This window comes from Mobula hypostoma, chromosome 13 (assembly GCF_963921235.1).
Source record: "Mobula hypostoma chromosome 13, sMobHyp1.1, whole genome shotgun sequence".
Taxonomy (NCBI): domain Eukaryota; kingdom Metazoa; phylum Chordata; class Chondrichthyes; order Myliobatiformes; family Myliobatidae; genus Mobula; species Mobula hypostoma.
Genome location: NC_086109.1, coordinates 80,138,132 through 80,160,146, shown reverse-complemented (window position 1 = coordinate 80,160,146; position 22,015 = coordinate 80,138,132). Strand labels below are relative to the sequence as shown.

Genomic DNA, 22,015 nt, shown 5'->3' with positions numbered 1-22,015 from the left:
TCTTTGAAGAACGAGGACATCTCGGATGTCCATAAGACCATAAGATATACGAGCAGAATTAGGCCATTTGGCCCATCAAGTCTGCTCCAGCATTTCATCATTGCTGATGATTTCCCTCCCATCCCCAATCTCCTGCCTTCTCCCCGTATCCCTTCACGCCCTCACCAATCAATAATCTATCAACTTCTGCCTTTAGTATACCCAATGACTTGGCCCCCATAGCAGTCTGTGGCAATGAATTCCACAGATTCATCATCCTCTGGTTAAAGAAATTCCTCCTAATCTCAGCTCTAAATGGATGTCCCTCTATTCTGAGGCTATGTCTCCCGGTCTTAGACTCCCCCACCATAGGAAGCATCCTCTCCACATCCACTCTACTGAGGCCTTTCACATGTCCTGGAAAGGAAAGCCACATCCTGGGAGCAGATGTGGTGGAGACGAGGGAAATGGGTGCTTAGAGGCACTTGATAAAATTGATACCAGCATGCTTAGAGGATTGGCTGATTGGCAGGAGGGAAAGAATGGGAATAAAGGGGGCTATTTCTGATTGGCTGCTGGTGACCAGTGGTGTTCTGCAGGGTTCTGTGTTGGGACTGCTTCCTTTCACATTATATGTTGATGATCTGGATGATGGAATTGATGGTTTTGTGGCCAAGATTGTGGATGCTACATATTAGACAGGTGGAAGGGCAGGTAGTGTTGAGGAAGCTGGGAGGCTACAGAAAGATTTAGAGGAGAAGGGGCAAAGAAGTGGCAAACAGAATATCGTATAGGAAAGTGTACAGTTATACACTTCGGTAGAAAGAATAAAGGTATAGACTAGTTTCTAAATGGGGAGAAAAATCAGAAAACTGAAGTACAAAGGGAATTTAAGGTACTTGATTTTCTTAAAGGTTACTTGCAGGTTGGTAAGGGAGGCAAATAAACTGTTTCATTTCAAAATCACTAAAATATAAAAACAAGGATGTAATGTTGATGTTTTATAAGGCATTGGTCAGACTGCACGGAGAACTGTGTGCAGTATTGGGCTTCTTATCTAAGAAAGTATGTGCTAACATTGGAGAGGCTCCAGTTGAGGTTCATGAGAATGGTCGTAGGAATGACAGGGTTAACATATCAGGAGCGTTTGATAGCTCTGTGCCTGTACTCGCTGGTGTTTAGAAGAATGAGGGGAAATCTTACTGAAACCTATCGAATGTTGAAAGGCCGAGGTAAAGTGGATGTGGAGAGGATATTTCCTATAGTGATAGAATCTTGGACGAGAGGACACAGCATCAGAATACAAGGACATCCCTTTAGAGCAGAGATGAGGAGGAATTTCTTTAGCCAGAGATTAGTGAATCTGTGGAATTTATTTCCACAGATGGCTGTGGAGGCCAAGTCACTGGGTATATTTAAAGCAGAGGTTGATAGGTTTTTGATTAGTAAGGGCATCAAAGGCTATAGGGAGAAGGTAGGAGAATTGGGTTGAGAGGGATACTAAATCAACCGTGATGGAATGGCAGAATAGCATCATTCTTCTCTTGTGTCTTATGGTCGTACATTCTTATGAAAATAAATCCTAACCTATTCAACCTATATCCCAGGTCTTCAAGTCCTAGCAACATCCTTGCAAATTTTCTCTGTTCTCTATCAATCTTATTGGTAACTTTCCTCTAATTAAGTGACCAGATCATCTTCTAATAAAGGTCCATTTTCCACCACTCTCTCCACACTTGATTCCCTTATTACTCAGAGATCTGTCAATCTTTGTTTTGAATGAACTCAATAGTTGGGTCTCCAAAGCCTATTGGAGTGAATTATACTAAAGATTCAACACTTCCTGAGAGAATAGGTCTCTCTTCAAAGTTCAAAGTAAATTTAATGTCAAAGTAGATATATGTCACAATATACAACTCTTAGAATCATTTTATTGCAGGCATCCTGTATTCAATAAATCCAGAATAGAATAATAACCATAATAGAAACAATGAAAGACCGCACCAACTGGAGTGTTCAAACAGCGTGCAAAAGACAAGAAACTGTGCAAGTACAAAAAGAAATAATAATAATTTTAAAAACAAACAATACCCAGAACATAAGATGAAGAGTCCTTGAAAGTAAGTCCATAGGTTGTGAGAACATTTCAGTGATGGGGCAAGTGAAGCTGAGTGAAGTTATACCCTTTGGTTCAAGAGCCTGACGATTGAGGTGTGATAACTGCTCCTGAACCTGGTGGTGTGAGTCCTGAGGCTTCTGTACCTCCTTCCTGAAGGCTGCAGCAAGAAGAGAGCCCAATTTAGGTGGTGGGGATCACTGATAATGGATGCCATTTTCCTGCGCCATCATTCTCTGTAGATACGCTCACAGTGGGGAATGGTAGTGGTGGGGAGGGATTTACCCATGAAGGACTGGGCAATATCCACTACTTTCTGTAGGATTTTCTGTTCGAAGGCGTTGGTGTTTGCATACAAGGCAATGATGTAGCCAGTCAATATACTCTCTACTTCACATCTATGGAAGTTTATCAAAGTTTTAAATGTCATGCCAAATCTTCATAAGTTCCTAAGTAAGTAGAGGTACTGTGTGCTTTCTTTGTGATTGTAATTACATGCCCAGGTCCGGTCACCAAAATGATAACACTGAAGAATTTAAAGTTGCTGACCCTCCCCACCTCTGATCCTCCAATGAGAACTGGTTCACAGACCTCAGATTTCCTCCTCCTGATGTCAATAATCAGTTCCTTAGTCTTGCTGACACTGAGTAAGAATTTGTTATTGTAGGACCACTCAGCCAGATTTTCAGTCTCCCTCCTACTCATCACTACCTTTGACTCACTCCACAACAGTGGTGTCAACGGCAAACTTGAATACGGCATTGCTGCTGTGCTTAGCCACACAGTCATAAGTGTAAAGCAAGTAGAGCAGGGGGCTAAGAACACAGCCTTGTGGTGGACCTGTGCTGATGGAGATTATGGAGGAGATGTTGTTACCAGTCTGAACTGACCAGGGTCTGCAAGTGAGGAGATCAAAGATCCAACTGCAAAAGGAGGTATCGAAGCCAAGGTCTTGAAGCTTATTGATTAGTTTTGAGGAGACAATGGTATTGAGTGCTGAGCTATGCTTGATAAAGAGTATCTTTGTGGTCCAGATGTTCCAGGGTTGAGTGAAGACCCAATGATTTGGCATCTGCTGAAGACCTATTGCACTGTTACGCAAATTGGAGTGGATCCAAGTCGCTGCTCAATCAGGAGTTGATATGTTTCCCCACCAACCTCTCAAAACAGCCCATCACTGTGGATGTAAGTGCTACTGGGTGCTGGTCATTGAGGTAAGTTACCATGCTCTTTGCACAATCCTAAGTAGCTTTTCCCTTATTTTAAGATTGGATGCCCAGTTCTCAATTCCTCGGTTCAAGGAGACATTTTCTCTGCATCCAGCATGTCAAGTCCTGTAAGAATTTTGTAAATTTTGACAAAAAATCTTTTCATTCCTCTAAACTTCAGAAATCCGGTCCACTCAGCTCCTCCTCATACAGAGCACTTGCCATACCAGGGACCAGTTTAATGTTTATTTGCTGCTCTCCTTTTATGACACATATACCTTTCTTTCAAGTAAGGAGAAAAAATGCAGCTCCTGAAATACACTGCTGTTTTCTTCCATAAATATCACCTGGTTTTTCATGTGTTAATCTCTCCTTGGCAAAACTAATACATTGAAGTGGGAGGAGCTGTAGACCAAGACAGCAGGCGCAGAAAAATTTTTGACTGCTCTCCTGAATTGATAAAAATAACTTTCCTTAGTATCTCTCGCCTCCACTATGTGCTGGTTGGATTACACATCATCCCTGCATTCTGAGTCATGGTTTCCAAAGACAATTAAGCCGTATTTGGGATGTGAAAAGAGTGCAAAGTTTAGGTTCCTGGAATTTATCAAAAAAAGGCTTGCTCTGCTGATTGTAAGCTGTTCTATTTAACTGTGCAATTTGTATTGTGATCTAATTGTTCTTTTGATTAGTTAAGAGGATATTTATACAGAGCAATAATATGCATTAATTATCCACTGTAATGATCTCTTAAAATAATCTATTCACCAATACAATTGTCAGTAATGTAACTAGCTCTGTAATATCCTAATAACGTGACAATTGAAGTGCATCTATTTTGATCATTCTATTGTGGTAACTAATTGGTATTTAATTCTTTAACATTTTGCTGTATCAATTATCTCATAATTCAATTACAATTTCCACTAATTGAATAGTCATTTAAATTGTATTCAGTTTAATAATATCTATAATTAATACTGAAACTAAACATCATACTAATCTAACAGAGGCACCTGACTTTGTTTTTTCTCAGTGGAAAGAAAATGCTGCAATACTTGCCTTAATAACGTGGTTGATTTATATATATATATATATATCAGCTTTCTCAGCTAATCATGTGTGGGTTATTAATAAGTGCTGAAGATACTAGCAGGAGTGAAAGCTGTAAGAAAGGGTTGCAAGTATGATTATTTTAACTCAAGTTAACTACCTTCAGTGATTTCCCATTTGCTGTTGGATGCTTTTTATATAGAATTGGTAGCATGCTGTCTTTCAGTTGTGCATTTCTATTCTTCATCAGAATAAATGACCATTGAATATTGGTGCAGAAACCAACTGATAATTATCTGCATTTTGCAAACAGAAGAGGAATTAAATATCTTGTATGCTTTTAGCTTTGAATTACTATACCGGTTGTTTAATTATGGATTCTACAGCCACAGCTCCAGTAGCATAAAAAGAAAACCAATAGTACTTTAACTGCAGTTTGAATCCACAAGATAATTGCAAGAGAGAGAAAGCAAGGTGCTCACAGAACTAGAACTCATTTTCATTGTCGTTTTCCAGCACATTAATTTTTCAACTGTTAATGTAAAAATTCTGAAGCTCTCGCTGGCCTTTCAAAAGCAATACTCAAAAGGTGGTAAGAGCAGATAAATAAGGATACCATAATAACATTGTCTACAGGGAGATTTTCAGCATCTCACTAAGATACTCTGACTAAAAGTGGCATTAAGAAAAAAGACTGACCTATTAGTAGTTCAATGTCAAACAATGTAGCTTTTATTCATTATTGATGCTGAAAATGTATTACAACAGTTCATCATCTAAAGATTACAGTTAGGGTCCTTATTGGTGGTTTAGCCTTTTATTTATTTTGCTTCAATGAATGACAGTCATTAAAAAGAAACAATACATGATATTAGTAAAACAGAACGAATATCAGAAAAATATAGCAAGTGATACAAAAGCTTCTAAGAACAGCAATCTTGTGCGATCTGGAAGGAAAATGGTTAATTGGACAAAACAGGGGAATGTTATAACGGAAAGCCAGTAACTGGGGGAGTGATTTTTGATGCTTCAGCCCAAGAAAAGGTGCATTGTAAGTATTTTCTAAAATTCTAAGCAATGATATTCTACTGTAGAGATAATTTACTCTTAAGGTTTTCATAAACAAAAGGTACTCACTTGTACAATGTTAATATTAATGAGTAACTGCTTTTTCAGTTAACATAGACAAAATGCTGGGGGAAATCAGCAGGTCAGAAGCATCTGTTAGAGTAAGTTTTTGCGTAGATGATTCATTTACTCTGACACTGGCCACCAGTCTCCTGTTTGACAAAGTACCGCGGATTGAGTTCACAACAGTGCATTTCCTAAAAGCTGTGAATATCAGGATACTAGCCAGGATGGAAGTGTGAAGTTTACAGGTAGTTTCGAAGACAGTATTATCTATACTTTATAAATATTAATTGTCCTCTCTGTTAGCACGTAAAATACCAAATAAATGTATTGTGGATTTGACTTGCACTCCCGAAGGCTGTGAGTACCAACTGAGACATGTTGCGTCAGGAGAAAAGGATGAAGTCAGAAGGTGTGATGTTTTGTATGTAGCTTCAAAAGGAAGTATTGTCTATGCATTGCCTATAACTTTGTAAGTAGCGATTGCCTTTGTGTTTAGCATATAAATATCGAGCCCACATTGGGCTAGCAGACCTTTCTACAGAAAGCGTCTCCATCTGTATGATGCCTGCTGTACCTTGTTGTGTCGAATAAAGAAGCTGCTTTGTATCTACCAGTAACTCTGTCTCTCTGGTGATTTCATCCACGCTACAACATTTGGTGTCAGGAGTGGGATACTTCGTGACCTGTCGTGTGGCCAGCATTCCTAGCAGTCTAAGTTGGTGAGTATTTTTCTAAAATAACACTCACACTTGGATCTGTTCGGTCGGTGGTACACAGGCACACGAGGTATCACGAACGTGGAGAGCTGAACTGGTAGATATAAAAGTTGTGTGTGTGTGTGTGTGTGTGTGTGTGTGTGTGCATGTGCGTTTATGTAAGTGAAGAAACTTTGCAAGTTAACTTGGTGAGACGAAGCCACCAGTTGCGAAGGTGGTAACTGACAGTACGGTCAGGACGCCAGAGTAGGGGCGTGTATACTCATTTGGGGAGCTGCATTTTAGTGTATGCATTTGCAAGTGTAATGCCAAGGAACACAGTAGGCATCATGAGTTCAGGTACTCAAAAGTGGCAGATTGTGGAATACATACTCTGCGATTTTAACTATGAGCTGTTTAACTGGTACCTGTCTTTTATATTTTGCGTAGTGTGGGAATTAGTTTGGGGATATCTCAAAAAGAGGTTTTACCCAGACAGATCTACCAGAATGGCACCTACTGAGGTCAGGAACATCAGGGTGAGAACCCTGATGATCCGAGCCAGCCCTTGACCTTGATTACAACTATTCATAAGCCCTTCACCCCCGGGGAGAAACAAAGCATCTTGTCTGAGTTGCCCTCACTTAAAGTCGCCTGTGGGAATTCAGAATTCCGGCGCAAGCTCGAGGAAATGATTGAAATCCACCAGATGCACCCTAAAGATATACATGTGTTAGTGAAAGCCAAGTGCCAGAGGAATATGTGGGACAGGATGGCCCAGGGGGTGCGGGATGGTACATGGGCAACTACCGGGACCACCAGTATTGAAGAAAGATATCGCTCTTTTAAAGGGGAAGTGAGGCAGCGACTGGGGGGAGGCGAGAGTAGCTGGGGAACGATAATGGCAGTGACCCAGAGGGCTGACGAGACAGCCACGGATTATGCTGAACGTAAATACCGACCATATGAGGATTATTCAGGGTTGGATAATCCAGAGAGGGACGACCCAGTCTTCCTAAAAATGCTAAAGGAAGGCCTGAGCTCAGCCCACCAGGAAGTTTTAGATTTAGGTATAACGGTGGGGTCCGACTACTCTGCGATAGTTTCGTGGGCCAGTGAGATAGTCCAAAGAAAAGGCAGAAATCGTAAAGTGAGTATAGTGGATGCAGCTGCTGTGATGTCCCGGAGAGTTTGTTTTACTTGCCGGCAGCCAGGACACCTAGCAAAGGACTGCCGTACCAAGTATAAAACAGTGAAGGAGTTGATATGCTACAGCTGTGGCCTATCGGGACATGGCTGGAGACAGTGTCCAAAAGGGAGGGGGGAAACCCAGGTGAAGGAGACGGCAGACACCCAGACACTCACCCCATCAGCACCCAGTCTGTCCAATCTGACTGCTGATCAGATCATAGAACTAGTAAAGACATAGTCATAGTCATACTTTATTGATCCCGGGGGAAATTGGTTTTCGTTACAGTTGCACCATAAATAATTAAATAGTAATAAAACCATAAATAGTTAAATAATAATATGTAAATTACGCCAGGAAATAAGTCCAGGACCAGCCTATTGGCTCAGGGTGTCTGACCCTCCAAGGGAGGAGATGTAAAGTTTGATGGCCACAGGCAGGAATGACTTCCTATGACGCTCTGTGTTGCATCTCCGTGGAATGAGTCTCTGGCTGAATGTACTCCTGTGCCCACCCAGTACATTATGTAGTGGATGGGAGACATTGTCCAAGATGACATGCAACTTAGACAGCATCCTCTTTTCAGACACCACCGTCAGAGAGTCCAGTTCCATCCCCACAACATCACTGGCCTTACGAATGAGTTTGTTGATTCTGCTGGTGTCTGCCACCCTCAGCCTGTTGCCCCAGCACACAACAGCAAACATGATAGCACTGGCCACCACAGACTCATAGAACATCCGGCAGATGTTAAAGGACCTCAGTCTCCTCAGGAAATAGAGACAGCTCTGACCCTTCTTGTAGACAGCCTCAGTGTTCTGCTAAGACGGCTTCTAAGTCAGGAAAATAGCTGGTGGCAGCTCCCACTGCCAGTGTTGGTGACCCGCAGATGTACACAACAGCATTGTTAGGGGGCCGGCAATGCAATATGTTAGTGGACACAGGGGCATTGGTATCAATAACTGACCTACCCTTACCAACAACCAGACAGGCTATTTATATTACGGGAGTAGGAGAAAAAACGGTAAAAGCAGAAAGAAGCGAGTCATAAATACTAGAAATCAGGGGAGTGCAGCTTCCAGTGTATTTCTGGGTATGTCCAAATAATGAGGGTACGATCCTTGGAATAGACATCCTAAGGGAAGCAGGAGCTGTTATAGATTCAGGAAAAGGAGAAATAATATGGACAAGTCAGGGGGGAGCGAACACGCACAACCAACAGAATACACAGCCTAGCGAGCATAGGCGCATTAGAGACTGGAGCCAGGATGGTGTCTATGGGTTACTTTGTCAGCAGTTCCCAGCTGTGTGGGCTATGCACAAGCAAGATTGTGGGCAGGTAAAGATAGACCCAGTTAAAATATATGGGGACCTGCATAAACCCCATAAGCAGTATCCAATAAAACCTGACGCACTGACCGCTGTTCAGGGTATAGCAAAGGAACAAAAACACCAGGGGATACTCAGGGAGACTGTGGCCACTCCAGAACATAAAGTTTTCCCAGTTCCCCGAGGGCAGTCATTACTGCGAATAAGGCAGCAGGGGAACAAGAGGCAATTGAAATTGCAACACTCACAACACGCTGGAGGAACTCAGCAGGTCGGGCAGCATCCGTGGAAACGATGAGTCGATGTTTCGGGCCGGAACCCTTCGTCAGGACTGTGTTCCTCCAGCGTGTTGTGAGTGTTGTTTTGATCCCAGCATCTGCAGAGCATTTTGTGTTTACAATTGAAATTGCAAGTGTGCAGCAGGAAACGACAGAAGCCAGCTTAGTAAAATTATATGAAGGGGTAGAGGCAGAAGAGAAGGGAAAATGGAGGAGAAAAGGAGCAAAGGAGGGATCAGATGCGTGCTGGACACATGGGGAGGAAAGAGTCGCGGTGGCCCCACCCTGTATTAGACCGATACTACTAAAGTTACATCATGGGGTGATGCATCAGGGAAGGCAGAGCATAATCACAACCCTCCGGCAGGACTGGTGGTGGCCAGGGACGGGCGGGGATGTTGAGAAATTCTGCCACCGTTGTATCATTTGTGCCCAGCATAACTCTGGTAAGGGCAGAAAGCTACAGCTGGCAAATCAGCCTTGGCCGAGGGGACCCTGGGAAAACATCCAGACAGACTTTGCAGGGCCCCTGCCAAAAAGCAGGGGGAAAAGTTACTGTCTAGTAATTACAGATCACTTCACTCGGTGGGTAGAGGCTTTCCCAACACGGGACTGCACCGCCCGCTCAGCTGCATGGATCCTAGATCAGGAAATCCTCCCAAGGTGGGGAACCCCAGTTCAGGGGGATTCAGATCAGGGAGCACGTCTCACGGAGAAAGTGATGAAGGAAATGTGCTGACTGCTAGGGATTTGACAACGGTTCCACGTACCCTACCACCCCCAGAGTTCAGGGATGGTAGAAAGGATGAACCGAACAATCAAGAATGCATTAGCCAAAGCTATAGCTGAGACAGGAAAGACATGGGTTGATGTACACCAGGAATCCTGATGAGATTGCGCGCAACCCCGAACCGCATATTGGATCTCAGCCCCTACAAATTATTGATGGGGCGAGCAATGCAATTCATTTATAGAGTAATTACGGGTTGCGGGGAGCCTGGGGCTTACAGGAATAGAATGACCCAATATGTGAAAGACCTTTGTGTAACCAACTTAAAGTGTTGAAGGACCGAGCGGAACAACAGCAGTGAATCGCCGATCAGAAAGAGCCAGAGGGAAAGGGGATAGTCCTTCCACAACCAAGTTATGGTGACGGTGCTGCCAGAAAGGCCAGGGTTTTCCCCCAGGTGGATAGGACCACAGACAATGATACGTGTATCTGTGTACAGATTCGGCAAGGCAGCCAGTGGAAACACTGGACTCAGGTTAAAGCATACGACTCACCCTCTTGTTGATCCTACAGACAGAGTGGGGGATCAAGTGTACCCAGTAACCATGTAATTACAGAGAACCTAAGAGAGGAACACCAGCCGGACATGCCAGACCTGACCACAGCTGATGAAAACATACCCAGAGAAAACGCAAGGGCTGAAAACGCCGAGAACGTGGCAGAAGACACTGAGAGCTTGTTGGAATAGCCTGCTACAGTGTGATGATGATGGTACTCTGTAAAGGAGGCTGGTTGCTGAAGGTAGATGATTAATTTTATAGCATAGCATAGAAATTTATTTGGAAATAGACAGGGAGGGATTTTTGAGTTAAAGCAGAGACGGCAAGTTCCACCACTTCAATGGCATTTCAGACTGCACACGGCATCTGAAAGCAGTCGCCCCCAGTCTGAGGAGCTGGGCCCTTTTCAGCAGTTGGGCCAGTGATCGACTGGACAGTTCAGAAGGGGGTGCCACCAGGGAGAGGTCCTTGCAGACATTTACAAAGAGGCCACCCCAACCCCTTCCTGTACATCGATGAGAAGGCCCGTGGGTGCTCCATGAAGGAGAGTTTCAGCAACCAGAGGATGAAGGGCTGAAGACAAAGGAATATGATTAAGCTGCAGTCGGCCTGCAGGGAAAGAGCCAACAGGCATACGAAAGGAGCCGCATTCCTAAAGACTTGGAACAGCGTCTCTGCTTAACATTTGGTAGGTAGCGATTAGGGAATGCTAGGATAGATATCGAGGTACATAAAATTGAGGGGAATTTCGAGACAGGGCGTTTCTGCTGCCCTATTTGAGCAGATCCTCCTAGGTTGGCCTTTCCTGGTACAAATTTAATTTTTTTGTCCAGGAGGGCCAAGAGGAGGGACTGTTAGAGCGAGTTTTTGGGTAGGTGATCATTTACACTTAAATGACTCTGGCCACCAGTCTTCTGTTCTTTGACAAAGTCTGTGGATTGCGTTCACAGCAATGCATTTCCTAAAAGCTGCGAAAACTGGGATACTAGCCAAATGCTGTGGATGGAAGTGTGAAGTTTACAGGCAGTTTCGAAGACTGTATTATATATACTTTATAATATTAATTGTCCTCTATGTTAGCACGTAAAATACCAAATAAATGTATTGTGGATTTAACTTGCACTCCTAAAGCCTGTGAGTACCAAACCAGACATGTTGGCGTCAGGAGGAAAGGATGAAGTCAGAAGCTGTGATGTTTTGTGTGTAGCTTCAAAAGAAAGCATTGTCTATGCATTCTCTATAACTTTGTAAGTAGCGATTGCCTTTTGTGTTTAGCATATAAATATCGAGCCCACATTGGGCTAGCAGACCTTTCTACGGAAAGCGTCTCCATCTGTATGATGCCTGCTGTACCTTGTTGTGTCGAATAAAGAAGCTGCTTTGTATCTACCAGTAACTCTGTCTCTCCAGTGATTTCATCCACGCTACAGCAGCATTTATGGAAAGGAATAAGAGGTCAACATTTTGGGTGGAGACCCTTCATCAGGACCTCATCAAGTCCTGATGAAGGGTCTCAGCCTGAAATGTTGACTGTTTATTCATTTCCATGGATACTGCCTGACCTGCTGAGTTCCTCCAGCATGTTGCATGTGTTACTCTGGATTTCCAGCATCTGCAGAACCTCTTGTGTTTCTTTTAGTTAGAACCTTTTTCATTAGGAGAACACAATAGATACAAGACCAGAATTCTTAACATACGTTTACATTACTAAATTGAACTCAGCATCACTGATGTCAGTAGGTGGAAATCTGAAATAAAATAAATGTGGGAAACATAAAGCAGGTCAGTATGTGTGTGGGTAGAGAAACAGTTAACCTTCCAGTGTAACATAAGCTGTTTGTAAAATTAAGTAATATTTCCTATTTATCTGGCCTACGTGACAAACCTTTGGTAGAAATCCAGTTATGTGCCTTTAACAAATGGCTCACTTCCCAGAGCATCAAAGATGACATTTCTCTGATACTGTTATACTCTGTTCCACAGACAGTGGGGGATCCGATGGCATTCGCTAATCAATCAGACCGAGCTCATATTTTAGAGTTCAGATGCTCCAACGCAAGTCCAGCTCCCCCTGAAGTGTGGATCGTGCCAGCATTCACGGTGGCCGCCAGGGTTCGAGTGATCGTCACCTTCTGCTTCTTCACCGTATCCATGTTCAGCAACACGGCCATCCTGCTCAGCATCATGAGGAGAAAGAGGAAATCCCACATCAGGATTCTGATCCTGAGCCTCGCTGCTGCAGACCTAATGGTGACTGTCTTAGTGATGCCTTTGGATGCCGTCTGGAATATAACCGTCCAGTGGTACGCAGGGAACGTGGCCTGCAAAGCACTAAACTTCCTGAAGTTATTCGCCATGTACGCATCCGCTCTCGTCCTGGTAGTGATCAGTATGGATCGCCACTCGGCCATCTTGAACCCGTTCAGCTTTATCAGTGCCAGTCACCGGAACAAGTTAATGCTCTCCATGGCATGGATTGCAAGTGCACTATTGGCATCTCCTCAGGTACGTCCTCCAGAAGATGGCCCAAATGTGCTTTGAGACCTTTACAGTCTGCATACACAGCAACTTTTACCATTCACACTCTGCAAATAGCACAGCCACCAGCTACTATACAGTCCCTTCCTGATATTAATATAGCATCTTTGACAGAATTCCTCCCTCTCCACAGGGACACATCATATACAATGGCATCGCCCACTCTTACAACCCTGGCATCACTCACAGAAGCTCCCTAATCACTCTGTCCATTCCAACAGCACACCATCCACCCTCGATGTTTTGGAGTCATACAGCATGGAAGTAGGCTTTTCAATACAACGGGTCAGAATTTGGTTTACAATCACTGACATTTGTCATGAAATTTGTTGGTTCGTGGCAGCAGAAAATTGCAATGCATAAGGAACTACTCAAAGCTACCACAAAAAAAAATTTTTGTAAGTGCAAGAAGAGAGCAAGATAGTAAGGTAGGGTTCATCACCGTTCAGCAATCTGGTGGCGGCAGGGAAGAAGGTGTTCCTAAAACATTTAGTGTGTGTCTTCAAGCTTCTGTACTTCCTCCCTGTTGGTAATAATGAGAAGAGGGCATGTCCTGGATGGTGAGGCACCTTAATGATGGATGCTGCCTTCTTCAGGCACAGCTTGTTGAAGATGTCCTTGAAGGTGACTGGGTTAGAGCCAATAATGCTGTCCATGCCACTCATAATTCCCACCTAAGCTAGTACTAATTGGACACATTTGACCCACATTTGACCTCTGAACCTTTCTTATCCATGTCCCTGTCTAACTACCTATTTAAATGTACAGTATCTTTTTAAATGTCCTGTTTTAAATGTACCTGTCTTTTACCTTTTTAAATGCACCTGTCTAAGCACCTTTTAAATATCTCTTCTTAAATGTTCCTTTTTAAATGTATCTTTTTAATGTACCTCAATCCATGTACCTGTCTCAGTACCTTTTAAGTGTTAATGTATCTGCCTCAAACACTTCCTCTGGCAGCTTATTCCACATATAGACTACCCTCTGTTGGGGGAAACGTTACCCCCGAGATTCCTATTAAATCACTTCCCTCACACCTTAAACCTATGCCCTCTAGTTCCTGATTCCTTAACCCTGGAAAAAAGTGTGCACATTAACCCTATATATGCCCTTCTGGTTTTATACACCTCAATAAGATCATTCCCTCATTCTTCTATGTTCTAGTAAGTAAAATCCCAACCTTCTCAATCTTTCTCCATTACTCAGTCCCTCAATTCCTGTATCATCCTTGTAAATCTCATCAGCAGTCTTTCAGAATCAGTTTTAATATCATATCATTGGCATATGTCGTGAAATTTGTCGCTGTGCACCAACAGTACAGCACAATACACAATTTTAAAAATTAATTAGTAATGATTAATTTTCAAACTATAAATTACATTGAGAAATAGATATACACAGTATTGTGCAAAAGTTTTAGATACATACATAAATAGCTAGGGTGCCTGAGACTTTTACAGAGTACTGTATTTATCAACTCGGAGTGGAAAGTGACCTTTTGAATCTGGTGGGAGCAAATGATGTGGGAATGGCAAGGGTGGAGTGACGCTGGAGGGGTGTGGGACAGTTGGCAGAGAAGGAGAGCCAGGGACAGGGGCTAGCACAGGTGCAGCCATATCCAGCCCTGAGACACCAGGCGAATTCATTTGATTCCAAACAATTGGTTTATTGATCGTTACAGAATATCTCTCTGGTGTTTCCTGCTCCCTCCCCTCTCTCTTCCCCTTTTCCTAACAATAATTCCCCGCTTCCTGCCCCCTTCGCGCTCTCAGTCCACAACAGAGACCCATATCAGAATCAGGTTTATCATCACTCACATATGTCAAGAAATTTGAGCATTGTGCAGCATAAAATTACTACAGTACTGTGCAAAAGTCTTAGTCACCCTAGCTGTGTGTGTATGTGTGTGTGTGTGTGTATATGTATATGACGTGGCCTCCTATATATCGGTGAGACCGTATGTAGGCTGGGAGACTGCTTTGCCGAGCACCTCCACTCCATCACATGGTGCCCACTCACTTCAATTCTCCTTCCCATTCCGACATGTCAGTCCATGGCCTCCTCTACGTCGCAATGAGGCCACACTAAGGTTGGAGGAGCAACACCTTATATTCTGTCTGGGTAACCTCCAACCATATGGCATGAACATCGATTTCTCAAACTTCCAGCAATTGACCCCCTCTCCCTACATTCCCATTCCCATTACCCTCTCTCACCTCGTTTCCTTACCTGCCCATCACCTCCTCTGGTGCTCCTCCCACTTCCCTTTCTTCCATGGTCTTCTACCATCTCCTATCAGATTCCCCTTCTCCAACCCTTTGCCTCTATTACCTATAAGTTTCCCAGCTCTTTACTTCACCCTGCCTCCTCTCCCGGTTTCATGTACTTCTTCCTCCTCTCCTCCCACTCTTGCTCTAACTTCTCATCTTCATTCCAGTCCTGCTGAAGGGTCTCAGCCCGAAACGCAGACATCCCACCCTGCAAAAACTCATTTCAGGGAGGTAGCACCATCAATTTGCGGGCGATTCCCAGAACTTCCGGGAGAGGTGGGATGTCTGCAATAGAGTAGCTCCTTAGCAGCTAGCCGGCTAGTTTAAATAACGTTAGCTATGCTAGTAAACGAATGACACCTGTTAAACTCACCTCAACATGTCTTTTACAGTCTTAACCCACTATGGGCAATAGAAAAGTCACTGTTGCAAACAGTGCAGCGAGCAACGCTGTCATTATTTTGACCCCTATTAGGCAGGGGTACACTTTAGTGTAGTCTGGGGTGACGTACGTTTTGTATTTTCTTTTTTTGGAACACTCTGCCATGGTGCACTCTCGCTCTCTCTTTTGCTCGCGCTCGCTCTCTCTTGTGGTCTCTCACGCTCTCGCTTGCTTGCTCTTGCTCTCTCTCGTGGTCGCTCTCGTGCTCTCAAGAAAATTGATTTCCGTGATATTGTATATAATTTGCGGGTATCAGGGAGCCACTGTTAATATGCAGGAGATCTGGGATGTCTGGAAACATTGACTGTTTACTCTTTCCGTAGGTGCTGCCTGGCCTGCTGAGCTCCACCAGCGTTCTGTGTATGTTGTGGATATATGTGCCGAAGACTTTTACACAGTACTGTATATATAAAATTAAATGAAATAAGTAGTGCAAAAAGAGAGAACGAAAAAAAGCTCTTTCCAGCTTAATGACACCTTTCCTATAGCAAGATGGCCAAAAGTGAACACAGTGTTCCAAATGCAGCCTCCCCAACATCACTCACTACAGCACTTAACCATTCTACACAGCTAACGTACTGACAATGGGATAAGCACCCACAAACAGTAACATGCTCTCTTTTTCTCTCCAGCTCTTCATTTTCCAGGTGAGGCATGCCCACGGTGTGAACTTTACCCAGTGTGTGACCTACGGGAGCTTCACTGTGCACTGGCATGAAACCTTCTATAACATGTTCACTTTCATCACCCTGTATATCACACCCCTCACTGTCATGATCATCTGCTACACCCGAATTCTGTGGGAGATAAGCAAGCAGACGAAGGGGAACAGAGGTGAGGATTGACTCCTTCTATCACTGTACAGTGTTCGGTATCCCAAACTATCGCACACCTCAGCTTTACTTTTCAAAGGAACAATCCTAAGGATAGACATATGTTTATACAGTGAGTTAATAATTTCTCTGAAGTCCTAATTTCCTCAAAGGATAGATGTCATAATCCCTTGTAGTTCTCCATTCTCTGTAGGGTATATTACATATGAAATGACAACGTAATATCTCATTGAATGTGGGACTGGACGGTTTCATAGGTGAGCTGCAGAGTGCCATATTGGCACTGCATGGTACCATAGGAGGGGCTGCACAGTACCGTGAGGCAGTGGGGGCTGCATGATACCATAATGGGCTGCACAGCACTGTAGGGGGCTGCATGGCAGCAAGGCAGTTAGCACAACATTTTACAGCGGCCAGCTGCAAGATCGAAGTTCAATTCCCACTGCTGTCTGTAAGGAGTATGTACGTTCGCCCTGTGACCACGTGGGCTTCTTCCAGCTGCTCCAGGTTCTTCCCGTATTCCAAAGATGTACGGTTTGTGTTAGAGAGTTTTGACACTAGAAAGCATGGTGACACTCGCGGGCTGCCCAACACAATCCTCACTGATTTGATTTGATTTGATGCAAACAGCACAATACGCTTGCTGGTACGTGCGACAAATAAAGTTAATCTTTAAATCTATGAGTTCATCATAAATTCTGTTCGGAGAATAGATGATCTTGCGTCCAAATGAGCTGGCGTTAGAGTCAGTCAAAGAGTCCTGAACTGACACAGCACAGAATCAGACCTTTCCTGTAATTCACCCTCCTTCTGCACTGGTCTCAAATTATTTATTCCATATTCCCATCAACTCTCCCCAGATTCTATTCCTGTCTAACACTGTGATTTATAGTGTCCAATAACTTGTCTGTGGGGTTGGAAGGAGGTTAAAGCACCCGGTGACACAGTCAGGCGGAAAGACTTGCAAACTCCGCAACGACAGAACCAGAAGTTAAGATTGAACACGGGCCACGGAGCTGTGATGCAGTGGCTCGACACAATCTGCAACACTATGATCCCCTTGATGTTGCACAACACTAAGTTGCAAACCTATTTAAAATACCTCAAGGGAACTGAGAGGTCAGAGACCAAAGGTTTGGTCTTCGGGAAAGGTAGGTACTATGGGACTCCAGTGGAAAACCTTACGCCCTTTTGTGAAATAACCATCTAAGACCAAAGCAGTGGAGTCAGTGAGGAGAAGTAACCTTTAACAAGGAGGTATAAAGCCTTCTACCCAGATTGGACTAGCTTCTCAGAGGCAGTAATTGCTCATTATAAGTAACAAAATCTTAGTATTCTAGGTACAGTATAGAATGAATTGAATTGATATTGCTTCAGCATCAACAGTGTATGAGTGTGTCCTGCTGCTACTGTAGCCTATCCTCTTCAAGGTTCAATATGTTGTCCATTCAGAGATGCTCTTCTGCACAGTACTGTTGCAACGTGTGCTTATTTAAGTTACCTGTTAGTTTGAACCAGTCTGGCCATTTTCCTCTGACCTCTCTCATTAACAAGGTTTTTTTTCACCCAGGGAACAGACGCTCACTGAATGTTTTCTGCTTTTCACTCCGTTGTGCGTGAAAATCCTAGGAGATCAGCAGTTTCTGAGATACTCAAACCACCTCGTCTGGCACCAACAATCATTCCATAGTCAAGGTCACTTAGATCACATTTCTTCCTCATTCTGGTGTTTGGTCTGAACAACAACTGAACCTCTTGACCACATCTGCATTCTCTTTTTGCACTGAGTTGCTGCCACATGATTGGCTGATTAGATATCTGCATTAATTTTATTTTTATTAGGAGATACAGCGTAGAACAGGTATTTTTGACCCAAAGAGGCGCATCACCTAGCAACCCACCAATTTTGCTATTAGCCTAATCACAAGGCAATCTACAATGACCAATTAACCTACCAACCAGTATGTCTTTGGACTGTGGGAGGAAACTGGAGCACCCGGAGGAAACCCATGAGTTCACAGTGAGGACATACAAACTCCTTACAAAGCATGCTGGAACTAGTCTCCGAGCTCTGAAACCCCAAGGTGTAATAGTGCCGCACTATTGATGAAGGTAGAACAGCGGATGTAGACTATATGGACCAGTGAGGCACTTGATAAGGTTGCCCATGCAAGTCTCATTCAGAAAGAAGGCATGGGATCCAAGGAGACCTTGCTTTGTGGATTCAGAATTGGCTTGCCCACAGAAGGGAACGGGTGGTTGTGGGTGGTTGTATTCTGCATGGAGGTCAGTGACCAGTGGTGTTCCACAGGGATCTGTTCTAGTACCCCTCCTCTTTGTGACTTTTATAAATGACCTGGATGAGGAAGTAGAAGAGTGGGTTAGAAAGTTTGTTGATGACACAGAAGTTGGGGGTGTTGTGGATAGTCTGGAGGGTTGTCAGAAGTTACAGTAGGACATTGACAGGATGCAGAACTGGGCTGAGGAATGCAAAGTGGTTCATGTTGGGAGATCAAATTTGAAGACAGAATATAATATTAATGGTAACAATAAAGTGGCACTAATTGGCAGTGTGGAGGATCAGAGAGAACTTGAGGTCCGCGTCCATAGGACACTCAAAGCTGATGTGCGGGTTGACAGTGTTGTTAAGAAGGTGTACGGTGTGTTGGCCTTTATCAACCATGGGATTGAGTTCAAGAGCCGTGAGATAATGTTACGGCTATATAAGACCTTGGTCAGACCCCACTTGGAGTCCTGTGTTCAGCTCTGGTTACACTACAGGAAGGATATGGATACTATAGGGGAGATTTACAAGGATGTTGCCTGGATTGGAGAGCGTGCCTTATGAGAATAGGTTGAGTAAACTTGGCCTTTTCTCCTTGGAGCGACAGAGGATGAGAGGTGACCTGATAGAGGTGTATAAGACGATGAGAGACATTGATCATGTGTATAGCCAGAGGCTTTTTCCCAGGGCTGAAATGGCTAACACAAGGGAACATAGTTTTAAGTCCATCTTAATGTGATCAAGGACCTTATCATTTGTACCAACCGGCTTGGAAGTGCTTGGAAGTAAGTACGGGGTGGGGGGGGGGGGATGTCAAAAGTAAGTTTTTCCACACAGAGTGGTGGGCACATGGAATGCACTGCTGGCAAGTGGTGGTGGTGGATACGGTAGGGACTTTTAAGAGACTCTTAGATAGGTTCATTAGAAAAATAGAGGGCTATGTGATGGGAAAATTCTAGGCAGTTTCTAGAGTAGGTTACACGGTCAGCACAACATTATGGGTCAAAGGGCCTGTAATGTGCTGTAGATTTCTATGTAACATGTTCTGTGTTCTTATTGTTATGCTACCGTGGCATACTGGTGTACCAAATAAAGTGGCAACTGAGTGTATATTGACAGTAAGATTTATCTTGCAGCATCAACACCAACGGTGCAAAATGACAACATGTTAAAGGCACGAATGAAAACCCTTAAAATGACCATTGTCATAGTTGTATCTTTCATCATCTGCTGGACACCGTATTACCTGCTTGGGCTGTGGTACTGGTTCAAGCCAGACATATTGAAGAAGGTGCCAGAGTACGTCAATCATTTCTTGTTTTTGTTCGGCCTGCTGCATACCTGCTCAGACCCAATGATATATGGGTTCTACACGCCTTCCTTCAGGAAGGACATGGTGTTCTGTTGGAGATGGATACGAAGTGGGTTTTCCAGGCACAAAGCAAGACCCATTGGAAAGCCACTCACCGTCAAGGCTTCACCGGTTGGTACAAATGATAAGGTCCTTGATCACATTAAGATGGACTCCATTGTCCCTCATTCTGCCTCTTGAATAAAGTTCTCCAGAAAATAAAACTTCTCTTTTTACCAAGTTGCATCATTGGCTGGGATCAAGCCCCTCCCGCAGATCTGGACACATCACTGGGGTGAGCAGTTCCATGAAACATTAAACGAAGGTTCCTCTGTCTACATTATTTGCTCACGTGAAGATTCAGACCCTCAGCCGACCCAAGGTTGAATTCAAAGAAGAGCACAGGCGTTCTGCCGAGTTCCTAGCAACAGTCCTCCCTCGACCAACAATACAGTATCACAATCAGAATCACAATCAATGTCACTGGCATAATTCATGAAATATGCTCTCTTGCACCATTGCAATTCATAATAAAGAACGTTATAAATTACAGTAAGAAATATATATAATCAGTAGTGCAAAAAGAGAGCACAAAAAAAGTAGATATATAGTGAGGTAGTGTATATGGGTTCATTGTCCATTCAGAAACCTAGTGGGGAAAAAGCTGTACCTAAAATGTTGACCAAGTCCAACCAAGCAGAGTCCACTAGCAAGAAGGCCCACCAGCGCCTTTACTTCCTGAAAAAGCTAAAGAAATTTGGCCTGTCCCCTAAAACTCTCACTATTTTTTATAGATGCACCGTAGAAAGCATTCTTCTGGGGTGCATCACAACCTGGTATGGAAGTTGTCCTGTCCAAGACCAGAAGAAGCTGCAGAAGATCGTGAACACGACCCAGCACATCACACAAACCAACCTTCCGTCCTTGGACTCACTTTACACCGCACGCTGTCGGAGCAGTGCTGCCAGGATAATCAAGGACACAACACACCCAGCCAACACACTTTTCATCCCTCTTCCCTCCGGGAGAAGGCTCAGGAGCTTGAAGACACATACGGCGAGATTTGGGAACAGCTTCTTTCCAACTGTGATAAGACTGCTGAACGGATCCTGACCCGGATCTGGGCCGTACCCTCCAAATATCCGGACCTGCCTCTCGGTTTTTTTGTACTACCTTACTTTCACTTTTCTATTTTCTTTTTATGATTTATAATTTAAATTTTTAATATTTACTATCGACTTGTACTCCAGGGAGCGCAAAGCACAGAATCAATACTGCTGTGATGATTGTACATTCTAGTATCAATTGTTTGGAGACAATGAAGTATAAAGTAAAGTGTCTTCAGAACCTGTACCTATTTCTTAATAGTAGGAATGAGAAGATATGTCCTGGGTGCTGAATACAGCCTTTTTGAGGCATCACCTTTTGGAAGAGATCCTTGATGCTGGGAAGCCAATAATGGAGATGGCTGAGTTGACAATTTTCTGCAGCTTCATCCAATCCTGTGCAGTGGCCCCTCCATACCAATTGGTGATGCAACCAATTAGAATGCTCTCCATGGTACGATCTTTAGTGACATACCCAGTCTCCTCAAACTCCAAATGAAATTTAGCCACTGTCATGTCTTCTTTGTAATTGCATCAGTACGTTGGGCCCAATCTTCAGAGATGTTGATGCTCAGGACCTTGAAACTGTTCACCCTTTCCACCAATGCTGCCTTGGTGTATGTTCTCCCACCTTACCTTTTCTGAAGTCCACAGTCAATTCCTTGGTCTTACTGACGTTGAGTGCAAGGTTGTTGTTGTAACAGGCCCCAACCAATTGGTCTGTCTCACTCCTGTACAGCTCCTCATCACCATCTGAAATTCTGCCAACAATAGTTGTGCCATCAGCAAATTATAGATGGTGATTGAGCAGTGCTTAGCCACAGAATTGTGGGTGTAGAGAGAGTAGAGTGGGCTAAGTTCACATCCTTGAGGTGCACCAGTGTTGATTGTCAGTGAGGAGGAGATGTTGTTTCCTAGTT

General features: G+C 43.7%; 1 protein-coding gene across 1 annotated transcript; it reads left to right on the top strand.

The window, feature by feature from the left end:
* The first annotated feature begins 12,269 nt into the window (after window positions 1–12,269).
* LOC134355336 (gonadotropin-releasing hormone II receptor-like) lies at window positions 12,270–20,190 on the top strand. The gene is made up of 3 exons (XM_063065097.1): window positions 12,270–12,776; window positions 16,154–16,355; window positions 19,775–20,190. The coding sequence occupies exons 1-3, from the start codon at window positions 12,270–12,272 to the stop codon at window positions 20,188–20,190; spliced, it is 1,125 nt and encodes a 374-aa protein (XP_062921167.1).
* The last annotated feature ends 1,825 nt before the right edge of the window (window positions 20,191–22,015 follow it).